A 22,653-nucleotide genomic window follows, 5' to 3' on the forward strand; every position below is an offset into this window, starting at 1 on the left:
TCAATGATGAAATCTTTGTGGCCTTCAGAGACAGAAACAAATCTGAAGGAAGAACTGTGGTACTGAACAGCAAAGACAGCTACTCACTATTAATTCCACCACATCCTCTACTGACAAAACCTTGCCAATCTGCTTCATCCATTTCCTTAACCTGAGGATGAAATGCCTGACAGCTTCTCTGCTGATCTACCTATGACTACTTCGAGCACACCTTTTCACTGACCTCACTTTGCATCTTTTGAGCCTCCTTTGAAACCTGATACATCGGTGTATCCACGAACTCCAGCATTGATCTGCCTTTAGATTTTTCATAGTTCTCCTTGTACTTGACCTGAGGAAATGAAAATGAAGGCTGTTAACAGCTGGCAGAATGTGAGATGTGATTCCTTGCCCCGGTGACAGGGGCCACACTCCTTAGAGGTTTTGACTCGGAAGACTCCTCCCCTCCGACCTGTTGGACAAATAAGGTAACTATGCATGGAAGTATTTTCTGAAGCAATTCATTCCTTTGCTTCAAAATGTCAGACCCCAAAATGGTGAGCTTTGCAGAGAGCAAGAGTGAGGAGCATCAATCCCAATCCTTACACTAGTTGCATGATTTGGGCTGAATCACAGAATTGTTTCGATTGGAAGTGACCTTTAACATCACAGAGCCCAACCTTCAACCCAGGATCACCACAGCCATAAAACATGTCCCAGGTGACCTATATCTGAAGAGCTGGCAGCTGTTCAATGGTGTCCTCTGTCATTTTTCCACTGAACAGCACATTTACTTTAACAAATACAAAATCTACTTCACAGCCAGGCCCCACAGGTCTCTCTTTCAAGCTCAGAAGCACCATTCTGAAATACAATTTTGTCTGTACCTGTGAGAGGGAAAAGTGAAGGAAAAACACTGTCTTGGTAGGGTCTGGTCCTCCACTAACATTAACTGTGTTACCCTTAACATTACATGCCCTGGATGAGGGCACTGAGTCCATCATCAGGAAATCTGTGGACTACACCAAGCTGGGGGCAGGAGTTGATCTACTGGAGGGTAGAGAGGCTCTGCAGAGGGACCTTGACAGGCTGAACAGATGGGCACAGTCCAACAGGATGGCATTCAACAAGTCCAAGTGCCAGGGGCTGCACTTGGGCCACAACAACCCCATGCAGTGCTACAGGCTGGGGTCAGAGTGGCTGGAGAGCAGCCAGGCAGAGAGGGACCTGGGGGTGCTGGTTGATGGTAGGCTGAACATGAGCCTGCAGTGTGCCCAGGCAGCCAGGAGGGCCAATGGCATCCTGGCCTGCATCAGGAACAGTGTGGCCAGCAGGAGCAGGGAGGTCATTCTGCCCCTGTACACTGCACTGGTTAGGCCGCACCTTGAGTCCTGTGTCCAGTTCTGGGCCCCTCAGTTTAGGAAGGAGGTTGACTTGCTGGAAGGTGTCCAGAGAAGGGGAACGAAGCTGGGGAGGGGTTTGGCACACAGCCCTGTGAGGAAAGGCTGAGGGAGCTGGGGTTGCTTAGCCTGGAGAGAAGGAGACTCAGGGGGGACCTTATTGCTCTCTACAACTACCTTAAGGGAGGTTGTAGACAGGCAGAGGTTGGTCTCTTCTCCCAGGCAACCATCACCAGAACAAGAGGACACAGTCTCAAGCTGCACCAGGGGAGGTTTAGGCTGGTGGTGAGGAGAAAGTTCTTCCCAGAGAGGGTAATTGGCCATTGGAATGTGCTGCCCAGGGAGGTGGTGGAGTCCCTGTACCTGGAGGTGTTCAAAAAGGGATTGGATGTGGCACTTGGAGCCATGGTTTAGTTAGTCCTGAGGTGTTGGGTCATAGGTTGGACTTGATGATCTCTGAGGTCTTTTCCAACCTGCTTGATTCTATGATTATTTACATCTGAAGTTCAGAGGAACAGGTATGATGGTCTGGGTTTGCCTCCTAGTGGAAATAATTGTAAATGTCACACAATAAAATCACTTCAGTTGCAGAACCATCAAAACTCCATCTGCAGATCCTGACTTCATACTTTCACTCCAGTCCTCAATGTATGGAATGAAACTTTTAAAACAAATAAATAAAACTCTCTACAATCCAATGAGGTAAATCACATCACCTTTTGCTACACTGCACTACTATCCTGCATCAGTGTGGGTTAGGGGTTGACCTGCCAGAGAGTAGCTCCACAGAGCAGGACCTTGGAGTCTTGGTTGATAATAGGTTGTCTAAGGGACAGCAATGCAAAGAAGGCCAATGCCATTCTGGGGTGCATTGCAAAGAGTGAGGCCAGCAGGCCAAGGGAGATTCTCCTCCTCCTCTACTCAGCCCTAGACTACATCTGGAGCACTGTGTACAGTTCTGGGCTCCCCAGCTCAAGAGGGACAGGGAACTACTGGAGGCAGTCCAACAGGCACCTATGAGGATGATGAAGGGACTGGAACATCTCTCTCTCATGAGGAAAGGCTGAGGGACCTGGAGCTGTTTAGTCTGGGGAAGAGAAGGCTGAGAGAGGACCTTATCAATGTCTACAAATATCTGCAGGGTGGCTGACAGGAGGATGGATCCAGGCTCTTTTCAGTGATATCCAATGATAGGATGAGGGGCAATGGACTCAATCACAGGAAGTTCCACCTCAACATGAGGAAAAACTTCTTTATTGTGAGGGTGCTGGAGCCCTGGAGCAGGCAGCCCAGAAAGGTTGTAGAGTCTCCTTCCCTGGAGACTTACAAGACCCACCTGGATGTGTTCCTGTGTGACCTGCCCTGGGTGATCCTGCTCTGACAGGGGGTTGGACTCAAGGATCTCCAGAAATCTCTTCAAACCCCTACCATTCTGTGATTCTGTGATTGATTCACCTTGTTCCATAATGTGAAGCACATCCAAGTTCCTATCTCTTTTTAATCTGCAGTTCAGAGTCTCAAAGGCTCTACAATAGGAACAGATTTCAAATGGGCAAACCAACAAACTAGCTGCTGCTCATACATCAAAGCCTGACAGTTTTGACTTCAGAGTTCATGCCAAAGAGAATTACATCTATACCACATTAGGGAGATGTTCCACATAGGGAACTCTCTTTCTCACCAAGATAATGAAAATAGATTGAGTTTGGCCTGTCAAGATCAGTCTGTTTGTGTCCAAACATGCCCATCAAGCTTTCTTCTTAACTGCTGGTATTTATTCCCATAGAACAGAACCACAGAGTGATTTCAGTAGGAAAAGACCTTTAAGACCATTAGGTCCAACTATTCTCTAACTCTGCCAAGGCTGGGGCTAAGCCATGGCCCTCAGCACCACACCTCTGCCTCTCTGAAGCATTTCCAGGGATGGGGATTGAACCACCTCCCTGGGCAGCCAGTGGTTGAGAACCCTTTCAGGGAAGAAGTTTCTCCTAATATCCAACCTAAACCTCCCCTGGGATAAATTGAGGCCATTTCCTCTCATCCTATCACTTGCTACTAGGAAGAAGAGACCAACCCCCACCTGGCTCCAACCTCCTTTCATGGAGCTGCAGAGAGTAATGAGGTCTCCCCTCAGCCTCCTTTCCTCCAGGCTAAACAACCCCAGCTCCCTCAGCTGCTCCTCACCAGTCCTGTTTCCCAGACCCTTCACCAGCTTCATTGTCCTTCTCTGGACACACTGAAGGCCCCAAAACTGATGCCAGTACTCAAGGTGTGGCCTCACCAGTGCTGAATCAGGAGGACAATCACTTCCCTGGTCCTGCTGGTCACACTAATCCCAAAACCAGGCCAGGATGCTGTTGGCCTTCTTTGCCACCTGGGCAGATGCTGGTTCATCTTCAGCTGGGGATCTTGGGTAAAATGAGACTTGGGCAGATCTTGGGCACAATGACAGGACAAGGGGCAATGGTTGCAAGCTGGAGCAGAGGAGGATCCACATGAACATTAAAAAAACCATTTTCACTGTGAGGGTGACAGAGCCCTGGAACAGGCTGCCCAGAATGGCTATGGAGCCTCCTCTGGAGATATTCAAAACCTGTGTGACCTACTCCAGGTGATTCTGCTCTGGCAGGGGGGCTGGAATGGATGAGCTTTCAAAGTCTCTTTCAACCTCTAACATTCTGTGAGATTTGCAGGGAAGGAAGTCAGCTACATGAAGAAAGGAAGAGGCAGGAAAGGTCTCACACATGTAAGAAGAAATGCTCAAGTACCACAAGTGTGTGTGGTGCTTATCCAGTGTATTATAGAATCATAGGATCACTTCAGTTGGGAAAGACCCTCAAGGCCAACCACCATCTAACTCTAGTTGTTCTAGTAACTGACATACCTCTCCTAAATGCTCTTTTTCTTCACCATGTCCCCCAACTACTCTGGTTACAGAATCACAGAATGTTAGGGGTTGGAAGGGCCCTTGGAAGCTCATCCAGTCCAACCCCTTGCCAGAGCAGGAGCACCTAGAGCAGGTCACACAGGAACACATCCAGGTGGGTCCTGCATACCTCCAGAGAAGGAGACTCCACAACCCCCCATGGGCAGCCTAATCCAGGGCTCTGTCACCCTCACAGTGACAAAATGTTTCCTCCTGTTTCCATGGCACTTCCTCTGCCTCAGCTTCCACCACTGCCCCTTGTGCTGGCATTGGGCAGCACCCAGCAGAGCCTGGCTCCAGCCTCTGGGCACTCCCCCTGCACATCTTTATCAACAGGAATGAAGTTACAGCACTGCAGTGTTCCACAAATGAGACCCAGAAGCAAGTACCACAGTTCTCCCTTTTGTAGAGTGACTACACACACAACATTCCTCACTACATCTGTATTTCAGATCACTACTTACTTCACTCTGTGTTTTGCTGATGTTTAGAGCATGGTTTAAATACAGCAGGTTTGGCAGATCCGAAGCTGGGTCATGTAGGCTTTCCAGATCTTTCTTGTAGTTCACCTGGAAAAAAGAATTCAGATTATGTAAAAGAAAGATGAATAAAATCATTCACAGCTTCCTGCTCTCTGAAACACTTCCAGGGGCAGAGATTCACAGTATCACAGAAATAGTCAGGTTGGAAAAGATCCTCAGGATCACCAAGTCCAACTGAGGATTCTCAGTTGGGCTCTACGAGGTTCACCCCTAAACCACATCCCCAAGCACCACATCCAAACTACTTTTACACACCTCCAGGGTTGGTGACTCCATCTCCTCCCTGGGCAGCACATTCCAAAGCCTGACCACTCTTGCTGGGAAAAAATTCTTCCTGATGTCCAGCCTAAACCTACCCAGTGACAGCTTGAGGACATTCCCTCTTGTTCTGTCACTAATCACCTGGGAGAAGAGACCAGCACCAAGCTCTCCACAACCTCCTTTCAGGGAGCTGTAGACAGCCAGGAGATCTCCCCTCAGCCTGCTCTGTTTCAAACTAACCATCCCCAGCTCCTTCAGTCACTGTTCACGAGATTTATTCTCATGAAGCCCTTCACAGCTTCCTTGTCCTCCTCTGCACTCACTCCAGCACCTCTCTGGAGAACCTGCTCCTGCAGGGGGATCGGACTGGAAGCTCTTTCGAGGTTCCTAGCGTTCTGTGATTCCTATTACAATGTGGATGCCCAGAAAGCAAATACTTGCCTGAAGAATCTCCAGCAGCCACTAGATGGGGGTCATTTACCACTATTTGGAGGAACAGCAACAGCCACTCAAAGATTCATCCTGCTGAGAAATTATTTGGGAACTACTGCAACTCTTCCTCAAAAAAAAGGAGACTGAAACCAGCCTCACACTTTGTATGACTTTACAGACTAGGAAAGAATTATTGTGGGGTGTTGTTTCCTAACCCTGCCCAACCCCAAAAGCTTAAACCAATACCATCTTCCTTCAATACTTTGAGTTTACTCATTTGGAACGTTAGAATCATAGAACTGTCAGGGTTGGAAGGGACCTCAAGGATCAGCCACTTCCAACCCCCCTGCCATGGCCAGGGACACCACACACTACAGCAGGTTGCTCACAGCCAAATCCAGTCTGGCTTCAAAAACCTCCAGGCATGAGGCTTCCACCACCTCCCTGGGCAACCTCTGCCAGTGTCTCACCACCCTCAGGGGGAAGATAGATGTTTTGGTTTGTTTTTCTTTTACTCTTGAGAAAGGAATGACACTATTCAGATACAATTATCTAAACCCAAGAGTTAAAGAGAAGTGTTCCTGGATATTCACAGTCTCACAGTATCACCAAGGTTGGAAGAGACCTCAAAGATCATTGAGTCCAACCTGTCACCACAGACTTCATGACTAAACCATGGCACCAAGTGCCACATCCAATCCCCTCTTGAACACCTCCAGGGATGGGGACTCCGCCACCTCCCTGGGCAGCACATTCCAATGGCCAACGACTCTCTCGGTGAAGAACTTTCTCCTCACCTCCAGCCTAAACCTCCCCTGGCACAGCTTGAGACTGTGTCCTCTTCTTCTGGTGCTGGGTGCCTGGGAGAAGAGATCAACCCCCACCTGGCTACAACCTCCCTTCAGGTAGTCGTAGAGAGCAAGAAGGTTTCCCCTGAGCCTCCTCTTCTCCAGGCTAAACAACCCCAGCTCCCTCAGCCTCTCCTCACAGGGCTGTGCTCAAGGCCTCTCCCCAGCCTTGTTGCTCTTCTGTGGACACCTTCAAGTGTCTCAATGTCCTTCCTAAACTGAGGAGCTCAGAACTCAACACAGGACTCAAGGTGTGGCCTAACCAGTGCTGAGCACAGGACACAATGACTTCCCTGCTCCTGCTGGCCACACTATTCCTCATCCAGGCCAGGATGCCATTGGCCTTCTTGGCCACCTGGGCACTGTTTAATACAGATTGCTTTCAGCAAAGACAGGCAATGTAGAATCACAGACCACTAAGGCTGGAAAAGACCTTTAAGATCATTGAGTCCAACCATCAACCCAACTACCATAACCACTCAACTATATCCTGCAGCACCACATCTACAGCTTCTCAAACACCCCCAGGGATGGGGACTCCACCACCTCCTTGGGCAGCCTGTTCCAACCCCTCACCACTCTTGAAGGAAATAAATTCTTCCTAACCTCCAACCTAAACCTCCTCTGGCACAACTTAAGCTCATTTCCTCTCATCCTATCACTGCTTGCTTGGGAGACCAACGCTGGCAAATGTTAATCACTTGATGAAGTTGTAGAAGACAACTTCCAACCAGCCTATAGTAGGACTTTCATACTTCTGAGAGCTGCATGCCCATGTTTACAGGAAGGAGATTATCCACCCTGCCTCTTTTGGATGACAAATCCTTAAACCCAGTATGTTTAGACACCTCCACACATGGATCATGTCCCTCACTCATGCAGGCAGCCACCAGTTTGCCTATTTCTTATAATAATAATGACTTCCAGTCAGTCTTTTTTTTTTCACTATAAACATTTATATTTCTGAAATGATTTGTATCTTCTGTTGGATCCTTCTCAGACTCAGCCTCTCCTATTCCCCTTGGTTGGTGTCCAGCCCTTTAGAAACATCAGGTGACAGAATCAAGGCTTGTCTCTTGGCCTGCAGAAAGAGCTCATGTTTTCAGCACTGGACATGCTGTCAAACAGGCCATGCCAACAGTACTGCCACTTGACAGAGAGGTTTTCTCCCATCTGGCTCCAGCAGCAGGGACTCACTGCTGAACCCACTGACTGCTCTACTGCCATTCAAAGAGCAGCTGGCAGAATGAAGGCTAAAAGGCATCCAAATATGAGTTGCTCAGGCAACTTCTTTCTGGTACCACTGCAGAGATGTCAGCACTTCATAGGATCATAGAAACATTTCAGTTGGAAAAGACCTCCAAGATCACTCAGTCCAACCATCCTCTAACTCTACCAAGGCTGAGGCTAAACCATGTCCCTCAGCACCACAGCTCTGCTTCTCTGAAACACCTCCAGGGATGGGGATTCAACCACCACCCTAGGGAGCCTGTTCCAGTGACTGAGAACCCTTTCAGTCGAGAATTTTCTTCTAATGCCCAACCTAAACCTCCCCTGGCGCAACTTGAGACCATTTCCTCTCATTCTATCACTTCACTCCTCTAAAGAGAACCATCTACAACAGGTCAAACGAATTGCCCTCTATTTATTTCTTTCCCAAACACAAAGAAACAAAATAGAAGGCAATTAGCTCAGAGTAAGGAGTCATACCTTTCAACACACTAAGTTAAAGGAGATGGAATCTCATCTCTAAATGGGCATGAAAAGAATGCAGGCCCTAGCCGAGGGGCTTTGCCAGAAGCAGAGGAAGAAATGGGTAAGATGCTGTGCCTGCTATACAGACACACTGTATACTAGTAAGATGGAAGCAGATCTTCAGCTTGAGAAGAAGCACTGGGGTTCTCAGGATGTAAATGAGTGCAAACGACAAAGCAAATTCACTTACATCACTTGCCAAGGTGGCTGCAATCTGTGCTTGCTTGAAGGAAGCGCTGTCAAGGGGGTTGTACTGGTGGCTCTTCATTTCCTTGCTGAACTGCTCTTTGTATTTCACCTTCCACCAGAACAAACATATTTAACATTAGCATGTAGCACTTAAAGGAGGCACAGAGAATTCAGACTACAAAGGAGCTCATTAAAAGCTTCAGCCATAAATCCTTAAACAACGCAGAGGTTTCAAGAAGCTCAGGTTTAGCCACACCTGTGACTGTCTTGTGCTGGTTTCAAAGTCATTTTCATGTACCTGAATTTGACTAAAATACCCCAAAAAAAGAGAGAAATAATAATAATAATTGAAGATTGTCAGATGCAATTCCTGGTGCTGAAGGATTTATAAGATGGAAAGAGAAACAAAACCATATGACTCACCTGAGTAATCAAATAAGCCAGAACTGCTCAGCTAGCAGTAATCATCTCCTTGCTGTGAATCATTCAATTCATAATTAAGGTCAAAAATATGTTTTTAATGGAAACAAAATACTATAAGATTAACAGGGGAAAAAAAAACACTACAAGGTTAATAGATTGCAAAATAAATCCCTTTTTAAAATCTTCAACCACTTGAAAGTGAAAAGTCAGACTCAAACTTCCCCTTTGGCTGTCTTACCACCATGTCCACATGTCACTCATGCTGTGCTAGGTCATCAGCAGAGCCCCCAGGGATTTATTCTGCCAGAAATGTCTTCCAAGGCCCTGAGGAACCTCTCTACAGTAGAGTCCCTTCTTGGGGACAATGCCCACCACACAATAGTGTCAGAGATTATCATTAGGAACTGGCTGGAGGCTGAGCCCAGAGAGTGGTGGTGAATGGTGCCACAGCCAGCTGGCAGCCAGGCACCAGTGGTGTGCCCCAGGGATCAGTACTGGGCCCCATCCTCTTTAACATCATTATTGATGATCTGGATGAGGGCATTGAGTCCATCAGCAGTAAATTTGCTGATGACACCAAGCTGGGGGCAGGAGTTGATCTGCTGGAGGGTAGAGAGGCTCTGCAGAGGGACCTCGACAGGCTGGGCAGATGGGCAGAGGCCAAGGGCAGGAGACTGAACACATTCAAGTGTCAGGTTCTGCATATTGGCCACAACAACCCCAGGCAGTGCTACAGGCTGGGGTCAGAGTGGCTGGAGAACAGCCAGGCAGAGAGGGACCTGGGGGTGCTGGTTGATGGTAGGCTGAAATTGAGCCTGCAGTGTGCCCAGGCAGCCAGGAGGGCCAATGGCATCCTGGCCTGCATCAGGAACAGTGTGGCCAGCAGGAGCAGGGAGGTCATTCTGCCCCTGTACACTGCACTGGTTAGGCCGCACCTCGAGTACTGTGTCCAGTTCTGGGCCCGTCAGTTTAGGAAAGAGGTTGACTTCCTGGAGGGTGTCCAGAGAAGGGCAACAAAGTTGGTGAGGGGCTTGGAACACAGCCCTGTGAGGAGAGGCTGAGGGAGCAGGGTTTGCTTAGCCTGGAGAAGAGGAGACTCAGGGGTGACATTATTGCTCTCTACAACTCCCTGAAGGGGGGTTGCAGTCAGGCAGAGAGGTTGGTCTCTTCTCCCAGGCAACCAGTACCGGAACAAGAGGACACAGTTTCAGGCTGCCCCAGGGGAGGTTTAGGCTGGAGGTTAGGAGGAAGTTTTACACAGAGAGAGTGATTGCCCATTGGAATGGGCTGCCTAGGGAGGTGGTGGAGTCACCATCGCTGGGACTGTTCAGGACGAGGCTTGACAGAATGCTTGGTGCCATGGTTGAGTTGATTAGGTGGTGTTGGATGATAGGTTGGACACGATGATCTTGAAGGTCTCTTCCAGCCTGGTCTATTCTATTCTATTCTATTCTATGCTATGCTATGCTATTCTATTCAAGCAACTCTCTGCCCTCCCTTCTGCTCTCACACCAAATCCCAGAACGCCAGGTTGGAAGGGACCCCAAGGATCACCTGGTGCAGAAAGAAAGGAGAACTCCACCACATGTAAGAGGAAATGAGCAAAGCACAAATGTTGAGGCAGTAAAAGTTAAATAAGTCAGCAAAACACCATAAAACATGCTGTGAAGAGCTGAACTCAGAACCTGAAAATAAGAAATCGAGCAAACAGTAAATCCTCTGCCCCCCACCCCCTCCTGGTTGTGTGCGAGCATCAAACATCTGGAGGCCTCGCACACTTGCCCTGCTTCTTTCCAACAGCTGGGCATAAGGGAGGGGAATAAAGTTCAGCCTGAATTATGCTGCTCTCATGAATGTTACTCAGACACCTGATACCGGAGCCTGGGCAACAGCCATTAGAATTCACCACGCTCCGCATTAAATACATAGGCGGCTTTTGCCTTGCTCCTTTTTGCTCTGTTCCCACCCCGATGTCTGATGAAGTGGTTAAACCACCTCAAACAATCTCCTTGCAAAATTAGGAATGTATCATTTTTTCTTCTTTTCCTTTTTTCCCTTTTTAGCTCTTCCTTGCCTCAAAAGCCTCTCAGCATGGTTTAGCTTACACAATCATGACGTTCAGTTGTGATGCTCAGCATTTCACAAAATCACAGAATCAAGCAGGTTGTAAAAGACCTCAGAGATCATCAAGTCCAACCTATTACCTAATACCTAACACCTCCTGACAACTAAACCATGGCTCCAAGTGCCACATCCAAGCCTTTGTTGAACACTTCCAGGGATGGGGACTCCACCACCTCCCTGGGCAGCACATTCCAGTGGCCAATTACTCCCTCTGGGAAGAACTTTCTCCTCACCTCCAGCCTAAACTTCCACTGGCACAACTTGAGACTGTGCCTTCTTGTTCTGGTGCTGCTTGCCTGGGAGAAGAGACCAACCCCCACCTGGCTACAACCTCCCTTCAGGGAGTTGGAGACAGCAAGAAGGTTTCCCCTGAGCCTCCTCTTCTCCAGGCTAAGCAACCCCAGCTCCCTCAGCCTCTCCTCACAGGGCTGTGCTCCAGACCCCTCCCCAGCTTTGTTGCCCTTCTCTGGACACCTTCCAGCAACTCAACATCTTTCCTAAACTGAGGGGCCCAGAACTGGACACAGGACTCAAGGTGTGGCCTAACCAGTGCTGAGCACAGGGCACAATGACCTCTCTGCTCCTGCTGGCCACACTTCCTGATGCAGGCCAGGCTGCCATTGGCCTTCTTGGCCACCTGGGCACACTGCTGGCTCATGCTCAGCTGCTGTCAATCTGTACCCCAGGTCCCTTTCTGCCTGGTTGCTCTCCAGCCAGTCTGACCCCAGCCTGTAGCACTGCATGGGGTTATTGTGGCCAAAGTGCAGCACCTGGCACTTGGACTTGTTCAGTGCCATCCTGTTGGACTCTGCCCATCTGTCCAGCCTGGCAAGGTCCCTCTGCAGAGCTCTCCTACCCTCTAACAGTTCCACACCCACCCCCAACTTGGTGTCATCTGCAAACTTACCGATGGTGGACTCAATGCCCTCCTCCAGATCATCAGTAAAGATATTGAACAAGATGGGGCCCAGCACTGATCCCTGGGGCACACCACTGGTGCCTGGCTGCCAGCTGGCTGTGGCACCATTCACCACCACTCTCTGGGCTCAGCCTCCAGCCAGCTCCTAACCCAGCTCAGAGTGCTGCTCTCCAAGCCAGGGGCTGACAGCTTGGCCAGGAGTTTGCTGCGGGGGACGGTGTCAAAGCCTTGCTGAAGTCCAAGCAGTCATCTGGATAAGAAGCAGCCAAAACTAAGCCACCCAAACTGTGTATGTTCAAGACCTACATCATGATCCCAGCACTCAGATTAGGTTTTCAAAGGAAAGAAATCCTGAAACATTGTTACTTTCAAAGGGGAACTTTATCTGAGCACACAATGAACTTCGTAATCGTTCACACTTGAGTTTGCACTAACTCAAGAAAAGAAGGTCCACTGCCTTCTGCTAGATTCATCTGGCTCACATTGTTTGCTGTTTGCCTTGGCACTGGATCAAGTGCAAAAGCATCTGACTGAGTCTAAAGGCACTGCCTCTGTCAAAGGAGAATCCACCCTCTGGATAAGCAGTGAAAAGCTTGTTCTCATCTCAAAGGCCTGTCCAAAACTTGCCTTCCAATAAAGATGAGTGTCATGGCATAAGCTGCCAGCTCCCCCAACACAAAAGTGAGGGGGAAACTAACACACACCACTCAAGAGCTCAGTATAACATAAGATATCATAATCATAATTCATAACTACCTTAGCTAATAATCTAATTAATCTAATAATACAATGCATAATTACTTTAGCAGCAGAAGTGCAGTGAAAGATTGGGGGTGGGGGGAAACAGCATAAAAGAGAAAACCAAAGCCAGCATCTACCCCACTCCCACTTGTCCCACTGCCATGCCTGCAGAAAAGAGCTAACACCCCCAAACACAGAATCACAGCATGTTAGGGGCTAGAAGGGACCTTGAGAGATCATCCAGTCCAACACCCCCTGCCAGAGCAGCTCACACAGGAACACACAACCCCAAAACAGCAACCAGGAAAGGAAGCCTCATCCCATGCTGCAATCTGAACTTCATGCCCCATAATGCTTTGCTCCAGTTAGCCCTTCCATTGTTTGAAGCTGGCATGACAGCAGCATGGTGTGAATAACAGCAGCAGGTTCATAGAATCATAGAGTAGTCCAGGCCAGAAGGGACTTCCAAAGCTCATCCAGCCTGACCTCCCCACTGTCAGCAGGGACATCCCCAACTAGATCAGGATGCCCAGAGCCCTGTCCAGCCTCACCGTGAATATCTCCAGGGATGGAGCCTCAACCACCTCCCTGTGCAACCTGTTCCAGTGTTCCACCACCCTCACAGTGGAGTTAACCCATGACAATAAGGCAATACTGGAATATGCCTTTGAAAGCCTTTGAAAACCAGGGACCAAGTCAGCATGCTGAGCAAAACTGTCTTGTGCTCCTTGGGCATCAGCTCACAGCATAACCACATCATGCACCAGAGTTTAAACATCCAACCACTGCAGGGTGTCTGCTGCCCAGCCAAGAAATGGCCACAGGCTATGTATGCAGACCAAAAGCACAACTTGGTCTCCTTCTCTGGATGTGTTCCTGTGTGATCTGCTCTAGGTGCTCTGGCAAGGGGGTTGCACTAGATGATCCTTCAAGGTCCCTTTCAACCCCTAACATCCATTAGCATCACTTCAGATCACATCAGTGCTGCTGAAGGCAAGGGGAGCAGTGAATCTGCTCCTCACAGGGTTGTGTGTCCTGATGCCAAGGTGCGAAAGGGTTTCAAATTTAAGGAGACCCCATACACACCAATCCAACTGTACAGGTTTCTGTTGCAGTGAAGGATGTCCTCATACCTCTAGGCCCTGCTGCCTTGTCTGGCTGCTCTGCATATTGCCTTTGCTCTCCCCAGCACCACCACTCATGGCACTCTGAGGGAAAATTCTTCACTTGGGAGATGGCAGAGCACTGGACCAGGCTGCCCAGAGAGGTTGTTGAGTCTCCTTCCTTGAATCCAAACCCACCCGAACACGTTCCTGTGTGATTTACTCTAGGTGACCCTTCTCCAGCAAGGCAGTTGGACTAGATGATCTTCAGAGGTCCCTTCCCACCCCTACCCAGTCATTGATTCTGTCCTTCTGTCAAAATGGAGGCTGCTCAATACTATCAGATCACACAGTATCACACAGTAACTAAGGTTGGAAGAGACCCCAAGGATCATCAAGTCCAACCTGTTCCAACAGACCTCACAACTAGATCATTGCACCAAGTGCCACGTCCAATCTCCCCTTGAACACCTCCAGGGACGGCGACTCCACCACCTCCCTGGGCAGCACATCCCAATGACGAACGACTCGCTCAGTGAAGAACTTTTTCCTCACCTCGAGTCTAAACCTCCCCTGGCACAACTTGAGACTGTGTCCCCTTGTTCTGGTGCTGGTTGCCTGGGAGAAGAGACCAACCCCCTCCTGTCTACAACCACCTTTCAGGTAGTTGTAGAGGGCAATGAGGTCACCTCTGATCCTTCTCTTCTCCAGGCTAAGATGACCCCAGAGCATCTTCAGAGCACTCCCAGCAACAATTTAACTCGGATTTGCCCTGGGAGATTCATCTCACTGGAAGCTATACATTGCATTCACTTTCTCCTTTAGCAGTATTTTCTTCTCTCTTTCTCCCTTTTGAAGGAGAGCATGAGGTGGGAGGGGGAAAAGAGAGAAGAGCAAGCCCATGGATGAGTCACCACAAAGCACAGCACACAGTGTTTACCCTTCTTTTGAACAGGAGAAAGTTAGGAGGGCACTTTGAAGGGGAAAAACACGCCTGAAAGAAAGGGTTGTGATTAAAACGAAGGAAGAAAAATACTTCATCAGTGATTTCGAAACCATCTGAAGAGGGGGGGAGGTCTCAGCTATGCTGTAACATGGTGGAAGAGCAAACAGAAAGTGGGAGTCGTGCTGACAGTTGTTAGTGGAAGCTTATCTGCAAATTTCCTCGTTAATCAAAAGCTTGGCTTTAACGAGCGTTTAAACCCATGGCTACTTATTTACCACCTTAATTAAAGTCTTCAGTTTGTTGTGTCTTTTCCTTAGAGCATGTAGTGGGGGTTAATTGAAAAGAAATGCAGGGAGGCTGCTCTCCAATTGTTGCTGAAGAAAGAGCAGACTTTGCAGGCTTTTAACACAACACCCCTGCAAAACCAACCTGGAACCCAGTAAGGGCTGGATAAACAAACTTCTCATCGGCCCCGCACAAACCCCATAAAAGTCAGAATTGCAGCTGGACAGAGCAGTGTCTTTTGAAGCTGTGCAGTAACATTCCTAAATCAAATCTGTAGTTCAAAGCTGTTCACACAGGGAGTGTTCAGTTTCAGAAGTGGATGACATCACCCACTGTTCAGATTTACAAAGAAAGGACAAAAAATCGAATCATTCAACCACCAGCATCCCAGGATGAAGCAGACACTTGCAGCTAAAGCATTTACTCATGACCATGTGAAAATATAGGAGAAAGACAGAAAGAAAGGGAAAGAGAAAGGAGGAGAGAAAAAGAGAGAGAAAATGAGAGAGGAAGAGAGAGAAAGTGAAAGACAGAGAGAAAGAGAGAGAGAAAAGAAGAGAAAGAAAGAGAAAGAGAAAGAGAAAGAGAAAGAGAAAGAGAAAGAGAAAGAGAAAGAGAAAGAGAAAGAGAAAGAGAAAGAGAAAGAGAAAAAAGAGAAGGGAAAGCGAGAGAAAGACAGAGAGAAAGAAAGAGAAAGTGAGAAAGAAAGAAAGAAGAAAAAAGAGAAGGAAAAAAGAGAAGGAAAAAAGAGAAGGAAAAAAGAGAAGGAAAAAAGAGAAGGAAAAAAGAGAAGGAAAAAAGAGAAGGAAAAAAGAGAAGGAAAAAAGAGAAGGAAAAAAGAGAAGGAAAAAAGAGAAGGAAAAAAGAGAAGGAAAAAAGAGAAGGAAAAAAGAGAAGGAAAAAAGAGAAGGAAAAAAGAGAAGGAAAAAAGAGAAGGAAAAAAGAGAAGGAAAAAAGAGAAGGAAGGAAGGAAGGAAGGAAGGAAGGAAGGAAGGAAGGAAGGAAGGAAGGAAGGAAGGAAGGAAGGAAGGAAGGAAGGAAGGAAGGAAGGAAGGAAGGAAGGAAGGAAGGAAGGAAGGAAGGAAGGAAGGAAGGAAGGAAGGAAGGAAGGAAGGAAGGAAGGAAGGAAGGAAGGAAGGAAGGAAGGAAGGAAGGAAGGGAGAAAGGGAGAAAGGGGGAAAGGGAGAAAGGGGGAAAGGGAGAAAGGGGGAAAGGGGGAAAGGGGGAAAGGGAGAAAGGGGGAAAGGGAGAAAGGGGGAAAGGGAGAAAGGGGGAAAGGAAGAAAGGGGGAAAGGAAGAAAGGGGGAAAGGAAGAAAGGGGGAAAGGAAGAAAGAGGGAAAGGAAGAAAGAGGGAAAGGAAGAAAGAGGGAAAGGAAGAAAGAGGGAAAGAAAGAAGGGGGGAAGGGGGAAGGGGGGAAGGGGGGAAGGGGGGAAGGGGGGAAGGGGGGAAGGGGGGAAGGGGGGAAGGGGGGAAGGGGGGAAGGGAGGAAGGGAGGAAGGAAGGAAGGAAGGAAGGAAGGAAGGAAGGAAGGAAGGAAGGAAGGAAGGAAGGAAGGAAGGAAGGAAGGAAGGAAGGAAGGAAGGAAGGAAGGAAGGAAGGAAGGAAGGAAGGAAGGAAGGAAGGAAGGAAGGAAGGAAGGAAGGAAGGAAGGAAGGAAGGAAGAGAAATGAGAAATGAAATAAAACCCAACCCTGTCAGAGCTCATAGATAGAAAAGGAAATGTAAAATAAGGAGCTCGTATGGTTGCTAAAAGCATTATGAGTTTAAAGCAAAGAAAGCCTTGGTAAAAATCTTGGGTCCTTTGTGTTGTTATTGATAATTTCAGAGAAGGCATCTTTGGAATAACATTCTCCACCTACCAATTTGATTCCTGAAACACTCAGCACTAGATCCAGCAAAGAAAAATGTGAATGCCCAAAACATAGTCACCATCAAGCCAATTCCTGAGCAGCAGAGGGGAATGCTTCGTGCCGGCAGCTCTGTGACAAAGCTAATACAATGCATTAGAGGACGTAAAGAAGGCATTCAGAAAAAAAGAAGAGGTAGTTTTGATTAAAAAATTACCCCAAATAACCCAAATTCCACCATGTGCATTCAGCAAAGTGACAAGCTTCATGTTTTCACAAGGGCTAACACAGTTGCTGCTTTAAATGCGGGTTAAAGTCAACAGAAAGGGGTTGCTGCTTGCTGTGGGTAAACACGCTGGTCCTGGGAGCTATTATTTTTGCTGCTGCTGTTGTCAAAAGCTTTGCTGAAGTTAAATCAAAAACCACAAAAAAAGAGGGGGGGAAGAAAGAGAGTGTGCAAGAGAGGGTACACTAATTTTGCAGAGCCTTGAGTGCCAGTCAAACATTAACGCTATTTTCTCCCCTCTGTTTGCCTTCCAGCTTGCCTTGATTGCTTTCTCCCTTCGTTACACCCACACTGCCTGACCTCTTCTTGCTCCTGTTCTCTATCCTCCCTAAATTGCCTACCCATATGCACCACATTAGAACATGTTATCGTCTTCTCTTCCCATTACATCCATCAGCATTGTCAAGTTTGCAAATTCAGTGGGAGGGCCAAGAGCACTAATATTTCTCTGCGTGCCGCAGCTCATAGATCCGTGCCGGTGCGGGAGATTACCAAAGCTCCAGCGCAAGAAGTGGACAATGCTCCCTTTTACCGAGAGGCAAATGGAAGCCCTGAAAGGCAGCAAGTCTGGAGACAATAAAGAGATCATTAACTCCACTATTTTTAAACTCTTGTCATTGCTACAAGCCTGCTTCGTGATCCTGGGATGAAGAGGACTGACACGACTGACCCACGTTGCAGGCTCTTCCTCTCCTCCAGCACAGGTGCATTCCTCATCCTGCCCTACCACCCTGCTCTTTGGACACAGGGGTCATCTTCATTTCTCTGTGCTCTTGATTTATGAGCAGTGTGTCTAAGTGTTGTAATGATTCAAAGAGTATGAAAAAAAACCCCAAACCATCAGACAACTGGTGGCCGCTGCTTTCCCTTCGGAGGAGGTGGGGAATCACCCAGGGCACCTCCCCACCACAGGAAGCAGCCTGGAATTTCCAGCCTCCACAATGCTGAGTGCAGATGGCTGGCAGTGGAGTGTCAGGATGAAGCCCTGCCTTCCTTTCTAAAAGTACAGGCAACATCACACACAACAGTGTAGGTTGGGGAGAGAACAAGAGAAGGGAGGATCCCCAAAACCTGGATCCAGCCCCAGTGGCTGCAGACTTTGGACCACCAATGTTTAGGGAGAATTTTCTTTACAAATAAACTGCAACCAAGCTACATTTTGCTAAGTGCTCCTCTCTTCCTGCCACACCTTCTGCACTGGTTGGACTCTCTAACAGAGCTCCAAATTGCACACCAAACACCCTCTTCCGCAGAAGGATCACAGCTAGACCTGCTGCTATCCCAGTCCCTGGCAGTGAAGAGACTCTGCAACAAAGCTCTTGCAGATGCAGCATGCATTGTCCAAGAGGAAAAGCACAGCTAATAAAAGTGAGATAAAAAGGGTGTCAATGAAGCCTGTGACGCAGCTGGCTCAGCATCAGCCTGCAGGACTCCATGATCCAGCTGGTATCTTTTGATTGCTGGCCACAACCTCAAGAGTACCGGGTTTTGGGAGATGGAGAGGGCAGAGCTTCAGCCTGGTCCCGCTCGTGCTGACAGGAAGCTGCAAGGCCACTAGATTGTGAAGCAGGCTGCAAGGAAAAGAGTGTGCAGCCAGCCACTGAGTAGGAATAAAGGGTGCCACCCAATAATTTTAAATACTAACCCCCTTCAAAACCACTAAAGGTCTTCACTCAGTGACAGACAGCTCCCTTTGCTGTGACAGCTAGGTCTGGGCAGCATTGGGATGGCTCCTCCTAGAAAGCAGAAGCCTGCACAGTGCTAAATCGTAGAATCACTATGGTTGGAAAAGATCATTCTGATCATGAAGTCCAACCATAACCCAGCCACCATGACCACTAAACCATACCCTGAAGCACCACATCCACACACTTCTTGAACACCTCCAGGGATGGTGACTCCACCACCTCCCTGGGCAGCCTGTTCCAACCCCTCACCACTCTCTCAGTAAAGAAATGTTTCCTAACATCCAATCTAAACACAAAGGAATCTTTGGTGCTAAACACAAGAGAACCTCTGAGCAGTCTTGCCCATCAGCAGGGGAATGAGCACAGAATCCATTAGACACTGGAAGAACAAAATCTATTTGGAAGACCCAAACTACTTCTGATGCTGAACACATCATTAATAAAGCAACTTTCTAATACTGCATTTTGTTCTTTTTTTCTTGCCCCTCTCTGTGCATTATCAACATTTCAAAGTTCCTGATGGGCCAGGAAATCACATAGCAGGTATTGAAGGCCAACATTTGCTTACAGCAAATGGAGCTCAACCTCGTGCCAACAGAGGCTGTGCTGCATTGCAGCTCATTCTTTAGGACAAATTCTTCTCATTTTATCCCTGTTCCAGGGAGGATGTTTGTATCTAGCCAAACACCCTGATTTTCAGGCTGTTCTAGCATATACACTGCTACGTTTGGGATTGTTTCCTAGTTCTGGGAAGGCTGACACAGCTTCTTTCCAGTCAAAAGGTGTTACTCTTCCACAGGACAGCAGGTCTGGTTCCTGAGTTTACAAAAGCTCCAAGTGTAGCCTGACAGGACTAGTAGCCAACATTATGCAAGGCACTGTTAAAGAACTACTCCAGACAGAAAGACAGGATGAAAGACAGACAGGAAAGAGAGAAAGACAGCAAGAGAGAGAGAGAAAGAAATAAAGCAAGAGACAAAGAGGAGGGGAGAGGGGAGAGGGGAGAGGGGAGAGGGGAGAGGGGAGAGGGGAGAGGGGAGAGGGGAGAGGGGAGAGGGGAGAGGGGAGAGGGGAGAGGGGAGAGGGGAGAGGGGAGAGGGGAGAGGGGAGAGGGGAGAGGGGAGAGGGGAGAGGGGAGAGGGGAGAGGGGAGAGGGGAGAGGGGAGAGGGGAGAGGGGAGAGGGGAGAGGGGAGAGGGGAGAGGGGAGAGGGGAGAAAGAGAAAGAAGGAAAGAGGAAGAGAGGGAAAGAGGAAGAGAGAGCGAGAGCGCAAGCACGTGCTAGTCTTTGGCCAGGGGAGTTCTTGTGTTCATTAATTGCAAATCATAGAATCATGTAATTGTCAGGGTAAGAAGAGACCTCAAGGATCAGCCAGTTCCAACAGCCTTGCCATGGACAGGGACACCTCACACTACAGCAGGTTGCTCACAGCCACATCCAGCCTGGCTGCAAAAAACCTCCAGGCATGAGGCTACCACCTTACCTGGGCAACCTCTTCCAGTGTCTCACCACCCTCATGGGGAAGAACTTCCTAACATCCAATCTGAATCTCCCCACTTCATGCTTTGCTCCATTCCCCCCACTCCCTGGCACTCTCAAAAGTCCCTCCCCAGCTTTCTTGGAGCCCCCTGCAGATACTGGAAGGCCACAATAAGGTCTCAGAGCCTTGTCTTCTCCAGACTGAACAGCCCCAACTCTCTCAGTCTGTCCTCATAGCAAAGCAACTCCAGCCCTCTGCTCATCCTCATGGCCCTTTCTCTGGACTCCTTCCAGCACCTCCAGATCCTTCCTGGAACAGAGGTTCCAGATCTGGACACAGTGCTCCAGGTGTAGGCTCACCAGAGTGGAGTAGAGAGGGAGATCACCTCCCTCAACCTGCTGGCTATGCTTCTCTTGATGCAGCCCAAGATGTGACTGGCTCTCTGGGCTGCAAGTGCTCACTGCTGGCTCCTGTTGAGCTTCCCATCCACCAGCACCCCCACCAGCACCCCCAGGTCCTTTTCTTCAGGGCTGTTCTCAAGCCAGCCCCTGCCCAGCCTATATCAGTGCTTGGGATTGCCCCTGTAAATATTGTATATTTTGTACCTATTCATTGCATTCCATTGTAGATTGTAGTTTTGGTTGCAAATACAGCTTCATTTGCTTCCAGCTGGGCTGGGCTGGCAAATTTAATGTTGGGGGGGAATTTTCAACCCACCACATTGTGGGGGAAAAAAAGTCTCTGTATTTTCTTGCATTACTAGGAATGAGAGGTCTGAATGAAGCCATTGTAAAGTGACAGAGACTCTTACTTGGCTTAACAGCTTTGAAACTCCTTTAGCATGTTCAAAATCAGGTCTTCCGAGTACAGCAGGCTCCTTATTCATCTCTCCCCTTCCTTTCTTGTACTCAGCCTGAAAAACAAACATAGAAAAGATTATGAATCACTATTAAATTGTTTGGTTTTCTCAATAGATGTGTAAGCATCCAGGCTGCCATAAAAAAACATCTCATTTAGTGATCTGCATTGACACTGCTGCTCTAATCAGCTTGGGGTGGGGGGGAGAAGGAGAAGGAGAAGGAGAAGGAGAAGGAGAAGGAGAAGGAGAAGGAGAAGGAGAAGGAGAAGGAGAAGGAGAAGGAGAAGGAGAAGGAGAGAAGGAGAAGGAGAGAAGGAGAAGGAGAGAGGGAGAAGGAGAGAGGGAGAAGGAGAGAAGGAGAGAAGGAGAGAAGGAGAGAAGGAGAGAAGGAGAGAAGGAGAGAAGGAGAGAAGGAGAGAAGGAGAGAAGGAGAGAAGGAGAGAAGGAGAGAAGGAGAGAAGGAGAGAAGGAGAGAAGGAGAGAAGGAGAGAAGGAGAGAAGGAGAGAAGGAGAAGGAGAAGGAGAAGGAGAAGGAGAAGGAGAAGGAGAAGGAGAAGGAGAAGGAGAAGGAGAGAAGGAGAAGGAGAGAAAGAGAAAGAGAAAGAGAAAGAGAAAGAGAAAGAGAAAGAGAAAGAGAAAGAGAAAGAGAAAGAGAAAGAGAAAGAGAAAGAGAAAGAGAAAGAGAAAGAGAAAGAGAAAGGAAAAAGGAAAAAGGAAAAAGGAAAAAGGAAAAAGGAAAAAGGAAAAAGGAAAAAGGAAAAAGGAAAAAGGAAAAAGGAAAAAGGAAAAAGGAAAAAGGAAAAAGGAAAAGACCAAAAAGAGCCCTTCTCAGGCTCCAGCTCCATAACAACACAATATTTATTTACTGTAAAAGACAAAGCACAGCAAAATTCAACTTGAGCCCCATGCACAGCCAGATATTGCTGAATGAGTTGCAGTGCCTGCACCTTTCCCACCACGGGGTCTGCAGTTTCCAGGAGATTATTCACAGCAGCCAAAGCCAAAAACTCAGCTGAGGGGCAGCTTTTTGTGCGCTGTAAGGTCAAATTCCACTCTCAGTTTCAGCACTGAAGTCTTGCTGGGTGTCAGTGAAGTTGCACCGGTGTACCAGAGTGGAATTAGTCCCACAAGGCTGATGGCAGGTGATCTTTCCAGCTGAACTGCCTCCCATGCAAATTGCTGCCATTTCCCTCCCCCTCCCAGCCAATGCTTTAGAAATCAGCACAGATGAATCCACACGAGGTGCTCTGTGCTATCACAAACAAAATTACCTGCTGCCTGAAATAGGCTGCCTGCATTACTCAGGCACTGTGAATCAGCAAGGAAATGTCATAACAACAGACTGGAAGTCCCAAAGCCACTCTAACTCAAAGTGGGTTTGAATTAGTGAATTTGGGGGCTGAACATAAAACTAAGTTCTTTGGTTTCAGAACATCCTGAATATTGAAGTGAATCTCAGGGCTCTTAAAACTGCCTCTCCACAAGTGCCTCATCAGTCTCACGTTAAACTAGGAAGAGTTACTTAAAGTCTCAGCTCAGGGCTTTTAATATAGATATAGTTATGGACATAGAGGAGAGAGAGGGGAAAAGCAAGGGGGGAAGAGAGAGGGGGAGAGAGG

At 48.1% G+C, this 22,653-nt stretch overlaps 2 protein-coding genes across 3 annotated transcripts in view; both read right to left on the reverse strand.

Annotated features, from left to right (window-relative positions):
• LOC128898288 (LIM zinc-binding domain-containing Nebulette) overlaps nt 1-22,653 on the reverse strand; it is a 343,259-nt gene that overhangs the window by 72,584 nt on the left and 248,022 nt on the right. The window lies entirely within an intron of this gene.
• LOC104307956 (nebulette) overlaps nt 1-22,653 on the reverse strand; it is a 94,252-nt gene that overhangs the window by 29,951 nt on the left and 41,648 nt on the right. For both annotated transcript variants that reach the window (XR_008462793.1, XM_054171208.1), the window contains exons 8-11: nt 20,987-21,088; nt 8,334-8,441; nt 4,770-4,874; nt 224-331 (exon numbers count right to left, since the gene is read on the reverse strand). Coding sequence is in view for 1 of the 2 variants with exons in the window: in XM_054171208.1 (XP_054027183.1) it covers nt 224-331; nt 4,770-4,874; nt 8,334-8,441; nt 20,987-21,088 (423 nt within the window). In the remaining variant the exon portion in view is untranslated. The remainder of the gene's footprint in view (nt 1-223; nt 332-4,769; nt 4,875-8,333; nt 8,442-20,986; nt 21,089-22,653) is intronic.

This window comes from Dryobates pubescens, chromosome 21 (assembly GCF_014839835.1).
Source record: "Dryobates pubescens isolate bDryPub1 chromosome 21, bDryPub1.pri, whole genome shotgun sequence".
In the NCBI taxonomy this organism is placed as follows: Eukaryota; Metazoa; Chordata; class Aves; order Piciformes; family Picidae; genus Dryobates; species Dryobates pubescens.